The sequence below is a fragment of the Pleurotus ostreatus genome (genome assembly GCF_014466165.1).
Source record: "Pleurotus ostreatus strain PC9 chromosome Unknown scaffold_3, whole genome shotgun sequence".
Classification (NCBI taxonomy): domain Eukaryota; kingdom Fungi; phylum Basidiomycota; class Agaricomycetes; order Agaricales; family Pleurotaceae; genus Pleurotus; species Pleurotus ostreatus.
In genome coordinates, this window is record NW_023503158.1 from 1,257,891 (window position 1) to 1,276,429 (window position 18,539).

The following is an 18,539-nucleotide window of genomic DNA, read 5'->3' on the forward strand; positions in this document are numbered from 1 at the left end:
ATAAACATCCATGGCATCGAGTGCTCTTCTACAACAAATCCAGGCTGGCAAGAAACTGAAGAAAGCCGAAACGCATGATCGAAGTGCACCCATAATTGACACTCCAAAAGGGGGCGGTGGTGGGGGCGGAAGTGTAGGTAGAGTAGGAGGAGGTGCTTCACCAATGATTGCTGCGGGAGGGGGAGGTCCTCCTCAACTGGCGGGCCTTTTCGCTGGTGGCATGCCCAAGCTGAAGCCTGCAGGGCAAAACAACCTTGGTATACATCGTCTGTTCCTTGGATCCACTCATAACTAACGACTTCATAGCCAAAGCTCCAACGTTAGGGAAGCCTCCTTCAATTCCTAAGCGAGATGCCGCAGCATCTCATACTGCTCCTCCTCCTCCCAGCCGTATGGTTCCATCCCCAAAACCTGCTTCCCCCGCGCCGCCGCCCCCTTCACGACCTGTACCTACCCTAGCGTCTGCCCCGACACCACCCAGTCGACCGATACCGTCACCAGCGCCCCCGAGCCGACCTATACCTTCTCCCGCACCGCCAAGTCGCCCCTTTCCTTCCCCGATCGTCCCAGCGCGTCCCTCGTTACCAGCTCGTACGGTGCCTCCGCCCCCATCCGGAGCGCCCACACCACCCAGCAGACCCGTGCCACCTCCAAGGGCCAGTAGCCCTCCATCGGCGCCTCCACGCTTACCCCCGTCACTTCCTCGACGTGCTCACTCCCCAGATCACGCTTCTCCCGTGTCGCGTGCTGTCCCAGCTATACCGCCTCGGACGATTGCTCATTCCACCTCCTCGCCTAGCCCCGGCAGGAAAGTTCCCCCGCCTCCAACAATACCTGGTCGCGTCGCTCCGCCACCGCCTCCGCCCCGTCCTTCCAGCACTATCAATTCATCCCCAGCCAGAGCAGTCCCTCCTCCCCCAGTCCGCAGACTCAATGGATCGGGCTCGCCCGCTCCCCCAGTTCGCACTCGAGCTATATCTGAGTCGGAGCCCGCAGCGAAACCTCCTTCCCCTCCCCCTGCCGAGACTCGATCATCGTTAATGCCTCCTCCCCCAAGGGCTCGGACACTGTCTGCCAGCAACATCGCCGGTCCTCCCCCTGTCCTTAATAACCGAACTTCAATGCTAAATCCGGTGAATGGAAGACCAACCAAGCGTAAAAGTTGGTGTCTTTCGGCTTCGATTCGCCACATGACATGCTGATGTTCCCTCGCTAGTTCCGTCGCCACCCCCAAATGCAGGACCCCATACGTTCCCAGTATCCGACTTTCCTCCCCCCCGAGAGTTCAAACCTAGTACAAGGAAGTATCTGAGTGGCCGTCAACGTGGAAGTGACTTTGACTTGGGACAATTGTAGAGAGAGACTGTAGGGCACACGTACATTTGGCCTGTGTTGCATAGAATGTTTTCGGATTCTATATATCATGACAAATGGTCTGGCACTGTCTGTGACGGGAGATCAAGTCTGCTGGCATACTTGTTTGATAATTCAAACAGTCAGATATTCCGGTAATAGAACGTCCCAGCCAAGTTTCAGCTTCCTAATCCGGGCATCCACCGAACTATATACGTGTCTACGTGTCAGTTGTCGTGTCACATTATTTAAAAGCTCATCCGCTGCTCTCACCACTTTACAACTCTTCCTCCTACCCCCATCCTCCTCTTCAACCATGCGCCTTCGTTCTGTCCTCTGTCCCGGCGCCGCCCTCATGCTGGCCTCTTTGGTCGCCGCCGAGGCCGCTTCAGATGTCATTAGCTTGACCGCGAGCTCATTCGAGTCCGTCGTCAACCCGGAGCCCCTCATTCTGGTTGAATTCTTTGCCCCATGGTATGGTCTTTAGCCACCTGTCCTGATAATCATAGTAACGGTGCATCTTCAGGTGTGGGCATTGCAAGGCTCTCGCTCCTCACTACGAGGAGGCCGCGACTGCTTTGAAGGAGAAGAACATCAAAATCGCCAAAGTCGACTGTGTCGAGGAACCTGACCTCTGTCAGGCACATGAAGTCCAGGGTTACCCGTAAGTCTCAAAGATAGAGCGTGGTAGCATCCTCTAATTCGCGCATCAGAACCCTGAAGGTCTTCCGCAATGGCTCCGCCAACGATTACACTGGACCACGAAAAGCCGATGGTATCATTAGCTACATGGTTAAGTAAGTGCCGAACATTCGCTATTGTATGAACATGGCTGACTGTCACTAAAGACAATCACTCCCTGCCGTTTCCGATGTCACCGCCGCCAATCACGAAGAGTTCCAAAAGGCTGACAAAGTCGTCGCCATCGCCTACTTGGCCTCCTCAACTGAGGCTCCTGCTGTTGAATTCAGCGCGGCCGCCGAGAAGCACCGTGATGACTACCTCTTCGGTCTCTCTACTGACAAGGACGCCATTGCCGCGGCTGGCGTCAAGCCCCCAGCTGTCGTTGTCTACCGCAGTTTCGACGAGCCCAAGACTGAATACCCCCTCCCCGTCTCCGCCGTCACCACTGCCGAATTGGAAGAGTGGATTGCTGACCTCGCCGTCCCCGTCATTGACGAAGTTAGCGGTGAAAACTACGCCGTATACGCCAATAGCCCGAAGCCCCTTGCATACCTCTTCCTCGACCCGTCTGACGAAAAGAAGCAAGCACACATCGAGGCCATCCGCCCTGTCGCTCAGAAATATAAGGCCAAGGTTAACTTTGTCTGGATTGATGCCATCAAGTTTGGTGATCACGCAAAGGCCTTGAACATCATGGACACCAAATGGCCCGCTTTCGTTGTCCAAGACTTGAAGCAGCAACTCAAATACCCTCTCGACCAAAGCAAGGACGTTACGCCTGAGGCCGCTGGCGAGTGGGTTCAACAATACCTTGATGGCAAGCTCGAACCCGCGCTCAAGAGTGCCCCGATCCCTGAGACTCAGGACGAGCCTGTGTTCACCCTTGTTGGCAAGCAATTCGATGAGATCGTCTTCGATGACTCCAAGGATGTCTTCCTTGAGCTTTACGCCACCTGGTATGCACTAATTCTCTTACAATCTCTGAAGCCATATTAAACCCTCCCTCAAGGTGCGGACACTGCAAGCGCTTGAAGCCCATCTGGGATTCTCTCGGAGAGAAGTATGCTCCTCTCAAGGAGAAGATCACCATGTACGCATTTCTACTTTCATCTATTTGTTCAAGCCTGACCACTTTCGTTCAGTGCCAAGATGGAAGCCCAGGAGAACGACCTTCCACCTTCAGTTCCTTTCCGCGTCGCTGGATTCCCCACCATCAAATTCAAGCCTGCTGGAACCCGTGAATTCATCGACTATGATGGTGACCGTACCCTCGAGAGCTTGGTTGCTTTCGTTGAGGAGCACGCCAAGAACAGCCTTGAGCTCCCCAAGGCTGAACCCGTCGTCCCCGTTGAAGATGCCGCGCAGACACCATTGGCTGCTGAGACCCCAGTTGCCACCCCAGCTGCATCAGCAACCCCCGAGGCTCACGATGAGCTGTAACTTCATATTCCCACAGATAATAGCTTTCTTGTACACAAAATAATAAATTCCATCTTATTGGGTCATGTGATGGTACCATCTTGAGATTGAACGCGTCGCGTGCATCAATTCTATTCTGAATCCTGAGCTTGAACCATGAACTTGTCCCGCGACCTCGAATTCCTCGTTGATAGCGTCGTCCCCCAGGCGCGAGATAACGACGGCCTGAGAGATGAACTCGCTCAGCACTGTCAGGATATATTGCGCAGGTGCTTCATAAGCCTAATCAGACCACCGTTGACTAGGCTGACGTGCTTTGCTAGCCACATTGGCCAGAACTACGACCCAGATCTGGGACATTTGACGACTCTAGTCAAGAAACACTGTATGTCGCCATCATGACTTCAATAGCGAGGTTGATATCTTCCCCAAATACTAGTACTACAACATTCTCCTTCTGGGTCGTCGTCGGTGAAGTTCACTAACTTGCTCTCGAGACTGCTGGACCAGGTATGTTCTCGTCAAATCATTGATTTGCTCACCTAAACCTTTCGAGTAGTCAGTCCTGACGCGAAAACACGCAGCGATCCTTTTCCTTCATTCGTTGGCCTCCTCTCAACCATCCCAATCATCCCAGCTTGCTTTCCTTCCTTCGCTGGACATACCACCCTCTCGACAGCCATTTTCTCATGCACCCAGAACGCCGATCGAGGTATCTAATGGGATGGCGACGGCGAAGGGCAAAGGGAAGTCGAGGGCGCAAATATTGAGCGAGTATCGCGCAAAGATGGGTTAGTCTTCCTCGGAATTTGAATTTTCGCCTGGTGAGATAAATGGGTCAGGTCGCCCCCCTTTGCCGGAACAGCGCCTGCTTCGCGATGCTCTGTATCTGTTGCAGGGTATCTCTGGCAAGCACGTTCATTTCTCATCACACAAAGACAACGGTACCCACCTCGTCAACGAGCTCTCTTTCGTTACGGACCCAGTACGTCCTTCGTCACTGGCTGCATGATCAATGTTGATTGGATCGTCATCAGAAATACGAGATCTCAGAAGCTACCAAGGCACTCATCCATCGCCTGTCGGAGGTGGGTTACCTCTACAAACGAGTCCAGACATACGTCAAGGAGAGGGAGAATGTCGCTGAAATGGGGATGATCGAGCAAAGCCTCTGCCATCATTTACAAGCTCGGTTGACAGACTACTATCGTTTCATCGCAGTCCTTGAATCGCAAATGTCTGGGACCTTGGCATCAGAATCTCCAAGCGCTCCCGAAGAAGAGATAGGGTTGACGCTTCGACGGCTGGACGTTTGGATAAATGACTGGAGATTGCGTATGCGTATGATGAGTGTCTGCGTGGAAAGTGCTCGAGGTCATTGATGCCGAGTTTGTTGTCTTACCACTCGTTGCTCATCTTGTTAACAGACTCGCACGGAGGCGCGTTGGTCAACATCATCCACGGATATACTGAAAATGGCGATCCCTTCGTGCGGAAGTTCACAGATCAACTGCTTGAAGATGTATGGATTTCCACCACACCAGAAAACGTACGGCATCTGACAAGCCTACTCTAGGTGTCAAAACCATTTTTTGCAACCCTGCACAAATGGCTGTTCTCTGGGGAGCTATACGATCCCTACTTGGAATTCTTTGTAGCAATGGACCCTTCCCTCGCTCACATGCAATACGCACACCCATCTTCACTAAGTGGCGGTATAAATCAGCTCTCTAGTGACGGTGGTTTCGCTGGCCCGTTCAACGACAGCGATGATATGAGTGGCGACAGGGAAGGTGGGTTGAAGCTTTGGGAAGCGAAGTACAAGTTCCAGAAAGAGATGTTGCCCATGTTCGTTGGGGAAACGTTCGGTCGCAAGGTACAGACGTTCTCAATTTGCACTTGTCTCATATCCTCATGACCACTATAGATATTCTCGACTGGTAAAAGCTTGAATTTCATTCGCTACAGTTGCCACGATAGCGACTGGGTGGCTACCAGGGAGAAGATGAACAACACGGGAGGGTGTAAGTGCTGCTCCAATATCAAGTTTCCCAAATTTGATGTCCTATAGCTCTAAAATATAGCGACATTGCCGGCTTGGAGCGATCCATCGACGCTGCATACCAAGTTGCTAGCGGTCGACTATTTGACGTTTTCCTTGACAAATTCAAGCTCTTGGATCATTTGAGAGCGTTAAGACAGTACCTGTTACTTGGACACGGCGACTTTGCGGACCAACTTATGGAAGCTCTAGCGTAAGTCACACCCTTGCCACCCTACATCGGTGGTTAGTTTGATCCTGAACAGGCCCTCATTGCGCCGTCCGGCGAACACGCTTTACCGACATAACCTCACCGCAACACTTGAAACCGCTATTCGGTGTTCGAATGCCCAGCACGACCCGCAAGATGTTCTTCGCCGCCTCGACGCGCGCATGCTCGAATACTCACATGGCGAAATTGGTTGGGACGTCTTCACTCTCGAATACAAGATCGATGCGCCATTGGACACAGTTGTCGACCCCGAATCGATGGTCAAATACCTCCAACTATTCTCGCATCTGTGGCAGATGAAACGAGTAGAAGGAATTCTTAGCATAGGATGGATGCGTGCATCGAAAGATGTAGAGTCGTTCTTACGGATAGCAGGTACGCCACGCCGATTCACTTTATCTTTGTGCCCACAGGTTAATTCGGGTAGACCTAGAACAAGAATGGCATCGAATAAGACTCGCATCAGCAGAAATGCTACATTTTGTTCGTCAAATGCAGGCTTACTCGCAACTCGAAGTCATTGAGTGTTTGTGGAAGGAACTCTGTGAATTTCTTCAGAAAAAGGAAGGCGATCTTGATGCTATGATCGACGCTCATCGGTCGTACTTGGATCGTATGGTGAAGAAAATGTTATTGGTCAGTCCCAAAGCTGGAAAAGAGGTACGTTGTTTGCCTGTTGACGGATTGATTGACGAATTGCGCTCGTTTCTAGTACAATGTCCTAAACCAAGTCAAAGAGGTGTTCCATGATATTTTACAATTCCGTGATGCAATGGTCAGCGCAATATAATGAAAGCGTGCAAATACTGACTACATCCCTGCATGAAGGATACCTTCTACAATCACTGCCTATCGGAATCAGCTAGGCGAGATAGAGGGCTGGATGGGGAACGCGTGCGGGATTTCTGTTTCTGAATTTGACAGCTATACTCAACTTCTAGTAGGGGGTGGTTACTGGACTCGAGGGCGACAGCGACAAGTCGCAGGAGCTGCTCAAGGTCTACCAGAAGGTGAAAGAGTACAGTTCATCCTTCTCGGATCGCGTCCACAGCATAGTGCAATCCCTGCAGAGTCATTCCGATCTTGATGTCAGATTCATGGGCACCAGGCTAAATTTCTCAGATTTCTATCGATCGAAGCGAGAGCATCCAACGCAGAGAGGGACGCTGCATTAATCTCGATTGCTTATCCGATGCCCGGAGCTACCGATGGATTAGAGGGACTGTGTCTCTTGTGTAAGACGAGTAGGTGACACCAAATATACAACATGCATAACGCATAATAAACATCTACAACTTGACCTCCTTCAGGCCATCCTTCCAGAACGTGAAATAGGCTACGAGCGGACAAGATCAGCAAGAGCGCACCAAGCAGCAATGATTGCTTACGAGTAACACCATCTTCTCTGTAGTTGAGGAGAGCAACCATACCATCGGGGTTCATCGTCTCGCCGGTGTACTAAAACTGATCAATAGACGAAGCAAGCGGTCCTCAATCAACTCACGAATTCATAGTCCTTGAAGTTGGCAACAATCTTTTTGGCAAAGGCTTGGGCTCCCTTCTCAAAGTCGGCAACGCGATCACCAGGGAGCTTCTCCTTCACAGCTTTCATGTATCCCTATTTTGACGTTAGATGCCTTAAAGATGAACGAACGTGCCATTCACCTTGAGGTAGGTCAAGTAACTCTTCTTGTCGAAGGAGGTCGATTGGAGACGGAAAGAGTGGACGACGTTGTTAACTGTGGCGGCGCCTTCTTCGAGAGCTTCCTCTTGCTCTTCGGCAGATGGGTTGGCACCTACGAGCGCAAAGGTCATGGTCAAGAGAGAATAAAGCCAACACATGGGGCTTACCGATGTTGACGTCGCCCTCTTTAACGACAATCATTGCACATTCGACTTCATAAGCAATGCCGTCGACCTCCTTCCTATCGCGTACTGGTTAGTTCTAATCATCAATGGAGAGCAGATCCACTGGCATACAAGGGGAAGGCATCAGAGAACATTTCATCGTCAGAAATGATATCGCTGTACAACAACATTTTTGGGTTCTAGAAAGAAGAAAGAGAGGACGACGGGGAGAGGATGGAGGTGGTGGTAGCAAGCAACTTCAAAATTTAAATCTGCAGCCCTCCTGTTTCACGATCGATAATCTCTGAGATCACGTGCAAGAAATTTCAGTACGAGAGTCGTGATCGCCAATTTTACTCAAAGCGCAATCAATGGACTACCAACCATTGGTCGTGAAGGCGCATCCTCGCACAGCGTCCAAGAAACACAGCTCGGAATCGCGGCATTGGCGCCAGTTCAAGCACCCAGTCTTCGTCAAGGAGTATGCCCCCGTTACTTCCATCCATTTTTCTCCTTCTCGTCCACACCGATACGCGGTGACAGCCGCGACTCGCGTTCAGATTTACGCCCCTCGGACGCAAAAAGTGACCAAGACAATATCCAGGTTCAAGGAAGTCGTGCGCAGTGCTTCATTCCGAAACGATGGAAAGCTCCTCGCTGCTGGAGATGACTCGGGGCTCATACAAGTATGTGCAAGTTGCGCGATCACCAGGCTTGTATAGCTGATGTTGACTAAAGGTATTCTAGGTCTTTGATGTAAATTCAAGAGCTATCCTCCGGACCCTTGACTCGCACAAGCAGCCAGTACATGTTGCCCGTTTCTCGCCCTTAGAGCCGACACAAGCACTGTCATGTTCGGATGATACAACGGTCAAAATATGGGACGTCTCCTCCCAGACAGTTCTGAACACATTTACCGATCATAGCGACTACGTTCGCACCGGCCAAGTATCGCCAGTGAGCCCCTATGTGATCCTGACGGGTTCCTACGACTCGACAGTCCGACTCTACGATACACGGTCGAATGTGTGTGAAATGGTGATGGGCCAAAGCGAGCAAGGCAGCGTACACAACCCGATAGAGCAGGTGTTGATGTTTCCTTCGGGGACTGTCGCACTGTCTTCGTCTGGTCCAATCCTTCGAGTCTGGGATATTGTTGCAGGTGGGCGATGTATACGTGCATTGTCGAATCACCAAAAGACAGTCACTTCACTTGCCTTCAACGCAAATGCAAGCCGATTGTTAACCGGAGGCCTGGATCATATGGTCAAGGTCTACGATATTAGCACGTATAAAGTTGTTCACACAATGCGATACCCTGCACCGCTGTTATGTGTATCAATATCAGTACGTTGTTGCAGTGCTTCCTGACACCTTCGTGCTGTTGACACGTTTCCTCAGCCAGATGAAACACACATAGCAGCAGGCATGTCAGACGGCACACTATCCGTCCGCAGGCGCCAGCTCAAGGTATCCGAGCCATCGGCCTCCGACCTTCTTACTTCCGCCGCAACACTTCGTTCTGGGTCATACGAATCATTTTTAAGTGCCAACGCAGCACCCATTGGGCAAGGTCTTGTAAAGAACAAGACCAAACCCAAAGCTCTTGGTGACGAGGACGAGTTCCGAGTAGAGAGTAAACGGAGCAAGAGACTGAAAGAGTACGACAGACTGCTCAAGAATTTCAAGTACTCTGCTGCTCTAGACTCCGTCTTGCGTAAAGTAAGTCTTGGAACAGTCTATGTTACCGTCAGATCGAACATTTGACTCATGTTGATTTAGCAAGTCCCCCCGGCCGTAACCTTTTCATTGATCCAAGAGCTTATTGCTCGTGACGGTTTGCGAAGCGCTCTTTCTGGAAGGGACGATGTACTCCTCGAACCAATATTGCGCTATTTAATCAAATACGTGGCCGACCCTCGTTTCGGTCAGACCGTTTGTGACGTCGCAGCATTCCTGATAGGTCAGTACAACCGTCCAACATTTTTACCTTACTAACTTGCCTTGCAGACATGTACAACCCAGTGTTGGGCCAATCACCACTTATGGATACACTCTTCCTCCGGTTACAAAAGAAAGTCACTGCAGAAGTACGCTTCCAAAGGACGCTCCTGCAGACAAAAGGTGCTCTTGATATGCTTTTTGCGTCAACTGCACTCTCAGCATCGGCTGGAATTACTCCATCACAAAAGTAACCTATATAACTACGGTACCGTGTCCTTGTATTATTGTGCTTTCGTATCGCTGAGTGCGTAGATGAGACCTTGTAGTATGTCTTTCTGCGACAGCGGCTTTTCGACGCCATTTTCACTGTCGACTTGCATGCCATCTTCATCAGTGTTGTCGTAGAATATCCGCAATGTCTGTATAATGTCTTCCATTGTTTGATTTTTCCGGGAAAGCATTTTCTGCGCATGATCTCGAATCTAGGTTTAGGTTCAATTGCGACGATTTGCGATGAAGACAAAGGAGAGGACAAACCCCGTCGTCTTCCATTATGATCCAAGCCAGGATGAAGTCCACAGTTTGCAATGTGAACAGGCCACCCTCAAGCCGTCGCAGATACCAAGCCTCTTCTTCCTCAGACGTCACTTCTACGCCATCGGCAAGGAGCGCCTGATCAATGTTCACGGTCAATAGAACGAACGCGACGCCTAGACTCGAACAGGAGTATCTCACTTTCTTTTCTCGCTCGATCTCCGCGTCTGTGACACTCAATCGACCATGGGCCGACGTCCGTATATCGAGTAGTCTATCCACTTTCTCGTATGTATTCTCCACAAACTTCGCAAGTAGTCGTATACGCGCTGGTGATTCCGATGGGAGATTTGAGAACAGCGAGGACATTATTCCGAGGATGTGTTGTGTATCTTCAGATGCAGGGGGAGCTGGCCCGGACTTCTGTTTCTTTGACGACTGGGTGGGTGTGAGATGAGAACACATTGACAGCATGAAACGGTCACACCTTGCCCATGAAAGCAGAGAACAGAGTCTTTAGACCCAGCGCATCTACGAACGCTTCACACATGGCTGTTCCCGTTGTTCCTGCCATAGCATAATCGAGACATTTGATAGATCTCGAACGTGCTTGCTGCTTCTCTCTATTACAAAGAAACAGGTCAGACTGCTTGAAAGTATCGTTGGCGAGTAGGAGACGTTACTTCATGAGCAAAACCATCAGATCGGGACCTTCTGCCTTCAGGAAGAGTTCCTTCACGCTAGTCTCGATGAGAGCGGAGCATAAGGCATCGAACACGTTCTCCATGAATTCGGTCTCGTCGGCATCTACTGGGTCCCTTCGACGGTATTGCTAAAGGGACAGAATAAATGACAGGAGAGAGGGGTGATGAACCTTGCATGACTTACTGACAGAACCTTCAAGGATACCTCCGCACCATCTTGCTTACCGAACTCTACGCGATTGGGAGGGTTATCTTGCAGCAATATGGAGAGGATTTCAGCGGCGTATCCTCGATTTTCGTCGTGTTGTTTAGACTCGATACGCTTTAGTAGCCATGCCAGGATTTTTGTTTTCGACACTAAATCCGTGGCAAGGGATGGATTGAATCCAAGAATATTTTCGAAGATGCCTACGAGCGGCGTTAGCAATAACTCGAATAAGAAATGCCTAATCCTCTGACCTAGAATGTGGAAGACACCTTGTCGGTCTGATTCTTCGGCTTCGTTCAGTCGACTCAGATTTTCGACTAAGAGTTCCAAGATTGAGTTTGCCAGCTACAAGATAATGAGCATGGCACTTTATTCAGGCAACTAACACTGACAAGGGTTTCTATAAGAATCCTTAGTGCCTCTTGGTTATTCTCTACGTCGTCCTCATCTTGACCCTCATTCCCTACGTCCTCGTCTGTGAGCTCGTGGATTACTTCCACAACATCAATAACGATGTCGGCATTCTCGTGCGCAAGGAGACCTATTAGTATTTCGATTGTACCGTTATCAGCGAGCTCGGGGTATGCAATGATGGGGGATTGCGCCAGGGGTAGAAGGGACTTTAGCGCAGTGTCAAGGTCGGCTTCCGAGTCTATAAATCTGAGTTGTGAAGAATGTGAGAACCTAGGGACAATGGTGAGGTAGTCACATACTTTGTTGGGTCATCGGGATACTTGGAGCGTTGGTCTTGGTTTTTGTTCGCTGCACGCTCGAAGCGCAGCAGAAGTCGTTTCACTGCAGCCAGTGACATTATCTGGAGCTACACACACCAGTGTGTCAACTTCGTTCGACGGCGGACGGTATGTCTCTGCAACTCACATCATCTTGGTCCCCTTCCTCAGTCGAATTGTCAAATATGTTGAGGATATCTTTCTGCTCTGACGTTAACCCTCCACCAAAGAACCGACCCTCGCCGTCCTCTTCTACAAAGTAGTCGGCGTCTCCTCCTGGAGCGAAATTTCTTCGGCTGTCCTCCTCCTCATCGTCTGCATCCTCCACGGTGACTGCTCGGGACTTTCCTTTCGACGGCCCAGATATTGGCGCACCCGGAGGCGAAGATACCTCCATACGCATCTTCTTCAGCGTTTCCGGCGTCGGGTTGTCTGGCATCTTTCGCTTGTTCCCGCCAGTCGGGAGTTTTGGCACCTACGGATGCTCAACATCACGCAGAGCATCAAGAAACCAATGTATGCTCACTTTGAATAGCTTGTCGATATCCATGGCCGTGGCGAAATAAATGCCACGAATTCCGCGCTCAGTTCGTTCGCGTTGGTGGCGTCAATGATCGTTACGGCCAAACAAGCGTCATTTGAACTTGGTCACCCTGCCATGAATTCTGCGAAAGCGACGCTGCCAACCCAAATATTGAGCCAGACTCCATCTACCTCGTCAATTACAGACCGCCTATGGCGGCATTCGTTGTATAATGTTCTCAATCAGCGACCCCTGGACCGAGTGAATGTGCTTGGAGATAACAGCCATGGACATCTATCGTATGCACGTCCCCTCAGATCTCACTCTAAACTGACATCGATGGAATCGCAGGTGTGTCAATGCCCTGAGCTGGACGCCAGACGGACAAATGCTCCTGAGCGGAGGGGACGACCGAACGTGCGCTCTGTCGATTCTCGTGTATGTTTTAGTCAACTTACACCGTGACATCTGCTCCAGTGTTAGGATATGGCGCATGGACCCGGATTGCGACGTGGATTACCCTTTTTTCTGTAAATCCGTCATACAGACAGGACATAAGGCGAATATATTCAATGCCCACTTGCTTCCGCATTCCACGCGAATGTAAGCCTTCGTCTTGGCTGTTTCATTGTTCATTCCTGAACGGCGGCACTATCGAAGCGTAAGTGTTGCAGGAGATAAACAGGTTCGGGTCTTCGAGGCTGCGGTTGCTTTGGCTCATTCACAGAGTGAGCCAGAAACAACTTACAGCGCGAATCAGTTGGACTGTCGCGTTCTACGCTGTCATACGAACAGAGTCAAGCGCATAGTCACTGAAGATAGCCCCGATCTTTTCCTCACCGTGGCAGAGGTAAATAAGTTCATGGATCACCTTCTCATTCTCATTCTACTCGTAGGACGGCTCCGTCAGGCAGCACGACTTACGTGTCCCGCACACTTGTGGACCTGGAGGGTCATGTCCAGCACCTCTAATCAAGTGCCAGCATGAACTATCGGCTTTGGCCTTGTCTCCTCTTTCGCCATATCAGTTCGTTGTTGCTGGCGAATCACCCTACGTAGCTCTACATTCTCTCGTCCGTTTTCGTTGTTTATTGACTTCGCTGTTTCATAGGGATACCTATTTGATCGCAGAAACACGGGTCGCTCTTTCGATGAGGAATGGGGCTCCCTTCCCCCAACATCTGGCCCTTCCATCGCGACTTGTGTACGCCGATTCGGCCGTAAGACTAAGCCTCGTGATGATGTCTACGGGACACATATAACAGGGGCCCGAATGTCTTCGCACAATGGACATGAGGTACGTTTGCACGCGTAGGGCCTCCATTGGAACTCATGAGCAACGCTGTAGGTTCTATTGTGTAAGGGTGCTTGCAGTCTTCACAATTCTCGCGCTCATCTCAACCTACAGCTTATAGTGGCGATGCTGTATATCTGTATTCCACCCGTGATGATCCGCAAGACGAGGATCAAAGCCATGGATCTGGTATCATCCCTCCAAACCGGGAACATAGGACCGACGTGATCCCGATAGCATCCGACGAATCACATATCAACGTTCAATTAGCAGAGACCGACGACAATGAAGCGTCTAGCCCTCTCCAGCGGGCAACCGAGGACCAGGGCGATCTTGATGACTCTGACTCTGACGACTTTACTTTGGACGCTATGCCGTGGGACGACCCTGGCGTCCCTATCCTCCTCCCTCGAAGGCGATTCGCTGGCGCCGGCAATGTCGAGACCGTGAAAGATGGTAGGTGCCAGACAATTCAACTAGTAATCGTCGTTAATTTGCTCCTTCCCTTTAGTCAACTTTCTAGGTCCTGAGGATGAGTTCGTTACGTCTGGTTCAGATGATGGTAATTTCTTCATCTGGCACAAGGCTACGGGCGACCTTCATGGTATTTACGAAGGCGATGGGAGTGTCGTGAATGTTATTGAGGGCCACCCCTTCCTTCCTCTTATCGCGGTCTCTGGCATTGACTCGACCGTCAAGGTAATTATAACCCTGCCCTTCTTTCCTTACCGCTTGATCAACCATCGACCATCAGCTCTTCGCCCCAGTCAATCGCCGAAGTGAATTCTCTCGTATAGACAAGCAGGAAGACATAATAAGGTCCAACAGCCGCGGTAGTCGCCAACTCATGACAAGAGGCCAACTAGCCCTAATCAGAGCAGCTCTTTCCGGACAAGAGTTATCCGAAGGGAACCCATGTAACGTTCAATGATTCGTAGATTAACGCAACACTTGTAGAATACTCTGCCAGCTGTGACATGGACCTTGTGTTTTGTAGTAGTTGGACAGTGGATATGTACAATGCAACGAGGACAAATTTGGGGTGGAAGCTTCCGACGACCTTTTATCTCACTACCGTCAACTCATTCACCGTACTCACACTTTGTTGTCAAATCTACATGGTCTGCTGCGGTTAAGGTTGCGTCTGGTATGATGGTCATTGGAGGTCCTGGTATTTCTTGGGCATTTCAATATTCTGGGTATATCAGTAATTCGGCCGGTGATTTATTGACGCCTGATCGTTTGACCGGTACTTCGTCGCTGGACACAACAGTGACGGGAGGTCTGAAGCTCTGCCCCACGTCGCGCATAGATCAGCGCAGGTTCGCCTTGATCCCAACTCTATCTTCCACCTTGGCCGCCATCTTTCAGTTGCTTCTCTCCTTTGCGGTTATGTAAGTGCCCACTTCAAGTTCCTCAGTGCCTAGGCTCATATTGTCTTAGCGGTCGCCGTTTGCTTCAAGTTATTGGTTCTTTCGTTCATATTGAGGTGCTCGTGGTGAGCATTGCTTGGTGTTACTCTGAAGGTGTGGCCACTAACCGACGACCAAAGTGCTGAGGTTTTCTCGACAGCATTGCCAGATCGGCCACACGCCTCAACTTCTCTCTCTCACTCAGACGCCAGCTTCAAATCGTCACGTTTCCTCACTTTTCTTCTGATACTAACAATGCCATCGCACAACCGCTCTAAACGCAACAGGAATCACACCAAGGGGCAGGATGATGAACGTTTGCTCGCAACTCGGGCTGCAGGTGACGACTCGTCGTATAAGGAGTCTTACTCGCGCCGTCAAGGCGACAATTACAGGCCTTCTTCCACGCAGAGCAGGCATTATGACAGCGATAGAGAGCCCCTCCCATCCAGGAGCCATCCACCTTCGTGGCGTGATGCAGACGTTCATGACAGATATGAACCTCTCTCTTCTGACCCATATGTGCGCAACGGCAGAGATGACTATGATACAGTTGACTCAAGGGAGATGGATGGTTGGGTTGGTCGCGGGAGCAGCGAGAGTCGCTACGAACGCTCCAATGAAGACTGGTCACGGAGATATGACTCGTCGTATGCATCGTCTTCGTACGCTGAGCCCTCAGCGTGGCGCTCCTCCACCTACGAAGACAGATCCACGTCTTACACCTCTTGGGTCCCGGAGACTCGCACATCTAGGGTAATAGAGGAACCACTGGTTGAACGAGACTCACCAAGCCGCCGCCGTGAGGATGGACATTCGGGAGGGGGGCAAAAGTGGAAAAGCGATAATGGTTGGGATACTCGTCGGGAAGTTCGGGAGCAAACATGGAGTGAAAGCAAACCCGTCGATCCCCTCGTCGAACCCTCTCCAGAAGATCGCACCTGGGAGCCAGCACCTGGCTGGCAGCCGCCGGAGCGTCGGGATAGTCACCACAACCACAGCCAGAACGACAAGCAAAGCCATAGTAGCAAAAATGGCAACCGCAACCACCGTTCCAAAGGCAAGAAGAGCAAGAGGAACAGTGATCAGAATCCACTGCAAAAGCGTGAACGCGAACGAGACTGGCGAATAGACGACGGGGACTTTAATAAGTGAGCGAGTCGAGTCATCATCTTCAGCTTCGATACTAATACCTCATATTCAAGTTGGCAACGGCGCGATGTAGCTCCTGTCCAGACGGCAACAAAAAAATCCAATCGTAAACGACACCCTCGCTCTACTTCCTACTCACGGTCAAGATCACCGCCTGAATCTTATTCCTCCAGGCGCTACTCTCGCAGTCGAAGCCGGTCTGCGTCGCCAACTACACCCTCTACCAAACGCCGACGACGAGCATCAAGTCCTACACGACCCTCTCCAGCTAGTGAGCGCGGACGTACTAGTTGGAAGCAGCAGAACGAGCGGCCGTCCCCTAGATCGACATCCCGTCGCAGTGTGGATAGCCGCCGACCTCGCAACCGAAGTGCATCTTCTATGTCAAGTGCAACAAGGAGTTCACGAAGCCCAAGCCCGGATGGTCAACCAAAACCGGTCCATCGACTTCCCCAAGCTAGTAGTGTTCCGATCCCACCTTACGTGGCTACCAACGCTAGTCGTGCTTCGAGGAAGTCCAAATCGAAGTCAAATGGCAAATTAGTATGTTTTTTCTCATTATTTTTTTCTAGGCTAGATGATTCATATTGTCCTTCAGCGCAACAACACAGAGACCTTGACTCGTCATCCGCTACCTATGAACCCTTCTCACGCGGCTGAAATGCCTCCACCGTCCACCATCCCATCACCGCATAATAATATCACCATCTCTCCTGATCCTGTACTTCCAATGACAATTACCCCGGAGCAGAAGCGAGAACCTGTGTCCCCCAAAGCTTCTAAGCCCAAGAGCGCGGGCTTCAAGCCGATCGGTCAGACTAGCTCTGCTCTCAAACGGTTCTTCCCTGCCGATGACGATGACGACATAATTCCTAAGGTAGCCCAACCCCAAATAACACACTGGGTCCCGGAACCGTCTGCTCAACTACCGTTGAGAAAGGACAATCTAATCATCAGTGATACTCTTCCACGAAGCCTGCCGCCCAAGCCACTTACTCCTTTACTACCTCCCAAGCCGCCTCCACCTCTCACTCCTATTGATTTCCTACCCCCGAATCCAATTCGTCGTTTCCGAACAATATCGCCGCCGCATGTGGTAGAAAATGTGGTAGAGAAACAACCGACACCCCCGCCTGTTGCATCCGAGGAGGAGCAAGTAACCCCCGTTGGACATTCCGAGCACGACATACATCCTCCCGAACGAGTCGGTTCGCAGGATATCGACATCCCGGAGTACGCCTCTTCCGAGAAAGAGTTGTACGCTATCGTCAGTCAGGTTGGTGAGGGTACATTCGGGAAAGTATACAAGGCACGGAATACCATCACGAAGGTCCACGTTGCTTTGAAGCGTATACGAATGGAGACCGAACGCGACGGCTTCCCGGTGACTGCCATGAGAGAGATCAAGCTCCTTCAATCTTTACGGCACGACAACGTTGTCAGACTGTACGAAATGATGGTTTCGAACGGTGACTTCCTTTTCCCTTGATATACAAAACTGTATCTTATGTTCCAATAGGTTCGGTGTATATGGTCTTCGAGTACATGGACCACGACTTGACCGGTGTCCTTTCGCAAACACAGTTCAGCTTTGAGGACGCTCATCTCAAATCTCTTTGCCACCAGATGCTGGCTGGGCTCGCTTACCTTCATCACAAGGGAGTCATCCATAGGGATATCAAAGGGTCTAATATCTTGCTGAACAACCGGGGGGAGCTGAAGCTAGCGGATTTCGGTCTGGCCCGATTCTACCACAAACGACGACGAGTTGACTACACTAACCGTGTTATCACCCTTTGGTACCGGCCTCCCGAATTGTTATTCGGTGCCACTGTATACGGCCCTGAGGTGGACATGTGGAGTGCGGGGTAAGAGTCGTCTAAAAATCACTTGTCGCCATACGTCTCATCGTTCAACAGGTGCATCATGCTTGAACTGTATACCAAGAAACCCGTATTTCAAGGCAACGATGAGATACATCAGCTGGATGTCATCTACAGAATATTCGGTACTCCAGACCCTCAACGATGGCGAGGGGTCGGGGATCTCCCATGGTTTGAGTTGGTTAAACCCAGGGAAGCCATGCCAAATCACTTTCGCGAACTATTCAAGAAGTAAGTCGATTTACCTTATTCGTTATTGAAGAGTTAGTCACGCTCTACAAGATGGATGTCTCCTGCCGCGTTAGACCTGGCGGAACGTTTGCTTGCCTATGACCCCGCACAACGCGCCACGGCGACGCAAGCGATGGCTGCATCTTACTTCACCGAAGAGGAACCGGAAGCAGCTCTTCCCACTGGGTGAGTTGGTCTAAGCAGTGCCTTGCTTTATTGCTAAATACGATACAGGTTGGCAACATTGGAGGGCGAATGGCATGAGCTCGAAACAAAAAAGGAGAGGGCCCGCAAGCGCCGCAAGACTGAGGCCACAACGCAATGACTCTCTGAAGCACATTGCATC

At 50.8% G+C, this 18,539-nt stretch overlaps 8 protein-coding genes across 8 annotated transcripts; 6 read left to right on the forward strand and 2 right to left on the reverse strand.

The window, feature by feature from the left end:
- Positions 1–10: 10 nt before the first annotated feature.
- Positions 11–1,356, forward strand: PC9H_004901 (uncharacterized protein; the record flags this gene model as incomplete). The annotated part of the gene is made up of 4 exons (XM_036774482.1): positions 11–257; positions 307–660; positions 724–1,161; positions 1,217–1,356. The coding sequence occupies 4 exons, from the start codon at positions 11–13 to the stop codon at positions 1,354–1,356; spliced, it is 1,179 nt and encodes a 392-aa protein (XP_036632984.1).
- Positions 1,357–1,669: 313 nt separating this feature from the next.
- PDI1_1 (protein disulfide-isomerase precursor) lies at positions 1,670–3,477 on the forward strand (the record flags this gene model as incomplete). The annotated part of the gene is made up of 6 exons (XM_036774483.1): positions 1,670–1,827; positions 1,880–2,017; positions 2,067–2,150; positions 2,202–2,993; positions 3,047–3,127; positions 3,180–3,477. 6 exons carry the CDS (start codon positions 1,670–1,672, stop codon positions 3,475–3,477), a joined length of 1,551 nt encoding a protein of 516 aa, XP_036632985.1.
- Positions 3,478–3,612: 135 nt separating this feature from the next.
- SPC98 (Microtubule-nucleating Tub4p (gamma-tubulin) complex component) lies at positions 3,613–6,904 on the forward strand (the record flags this gene model as incomplete). The annotated part of the gene is made up of 15 exons (XM_036774484.1): positions 3,613–3,725; positions 3,780–3,841; positions 3,896–3,966; positions 4,016–4,247; positions 4,299–4,441; positions 4,494–4,830; positions 4,884–4,978; positions 5,033–5,332; positions 5,384–5,480; positions 5,528–5,711; positions 5,764–6,104; positions 6,157–6,389; positions 6,442–6,504; positions 6,558–6,623; positions 6,674–6,904. 15 exons carry the CDS (start codon positions 3,613–3,615, stop codon positions 6,902–6,904), a joined length of 2,568 nt encoding a protein of 855 aa, XP_036632986.1.
- A 114-nt stretch (positions 6,905–7,018) lies between these two features.
- PC9H_004904 (uncharacterized protein) lies at positions 7,019–7,768 on the reverse strand (the record flags this gene model as incomplete). The annotated part of the gene is made up of 6 exons (XM_036774485.1): positions 7,019–7,065; positions 7,118–7,187; positions 7,234–7,347; positions 7,395–7,525; positions 7,581–7,654; positions 7,710–7,768. The coding sequence occupies 6 exons, from the start codon at positions 7,766–7,768 to the stop codon at positions 7,019–7,021; spliced, it is 495 nt and encodes a 164-aa protein (XP_036632987.1).
- A 180-nt stretch (positions 7,769–7,948) lies between these two features.
- PC9H_004905 (uncharacterized protein) lies at positions 7,949–9,772 on the forward strand (the record flags this gene model as incomplete). The annotated part of the gene is made up of 6 exons (XM_036774486.1): positions 7,949–8,263; positions 8,325–8,924; positions 8,979–9,096; positions 9,151–9,299; positions 9,360–9,540; positions 9,588–9,772. The coding sequence occupies 6 exons, from the start codon at positions 7,949–7,951 to the stop codon at positions 9,770–9,772; spliced, it is 1,548 nt and encodes a 515-aa protein (XP_036632988.1).
- Positions 9,773–9,802: 30 nt separating this feature from the next.
- On the reverse strand, positions 9,803–12,248 carry PC9H_004906 (uncharacterized protein; the record flags this gene model as incomplete). The annotated part of the gene is made up of 10 exons (XM_036774487.1): positions 9,803–10,003; positions 10,059–10,493; positions 10,543–10,678; positions 10,739–10,887; positions 10,944–11,167; positions 11,219–11,312; positions 11,360–11,627; positions 11,681–11,781; positions 11,847–12,173; positions 12,225–12,248. The coding sequence occupies 10 exons, from the start codon at positions 12,246–12,248 to the stop codon at positions 9,803–9,805; spliced, it is 1,959 nt and encodes a 652-aa protein (XP_036632989.1).
- Positions 12,249–12,356: 108 nt separating this feature from the next.
- Positions 12,357–14,446, forward strand: PC9H_004907 (uncharacterized protein; the record flags this gene model as incomplete). The annotated part of the gene is made up of 9 exons (XM_036774488.1): positions 12,357–12,520; positions 12,573–12,638; positions 12,699–12,824; positions 12,882–13,071; positions 13,118–13,276; positions 13,333–13,522; positions 13,630–13,971; positions 14,027–14,214; positions 14,270–14,446. 9 exons carry the CDS (start codon positions 12,357–12,359, stop codon positions 14,444–14,446), a joined length of 1,602 nt encoding a protein of 533 aa, XP_036632990.1.
- A 736-nt stretch (positions 14,447–15,182) lies between these two features.
- On the forward strand, positions 15,183–18,518 carry CTK1 (kinase subunit of RNA polymerase II carboxy-terminal domain kinase I; the record flags this gene model as incomplete). The annotated part of the gene is made up of 7 exons (XM_036774489.1): positions 15,183–16,078; positions 16,133–16,622; positions 16,678–17,548; positions 17,599–17,947; positions 17,999–18,193; positions 18,245–18,379; positions 18,428–18,518. The coding sequence occupies 7 exons, from the start codon at positions 15,183–15,185 to the stop codon at positions 18,516–18,518; spliced, it is 3,027 nt and encodes a 1,008-aa protein (XP_036632991.1).
- Between the last annotated feature and the right edge of the window lie 21 nt (positions 18,519–18,539).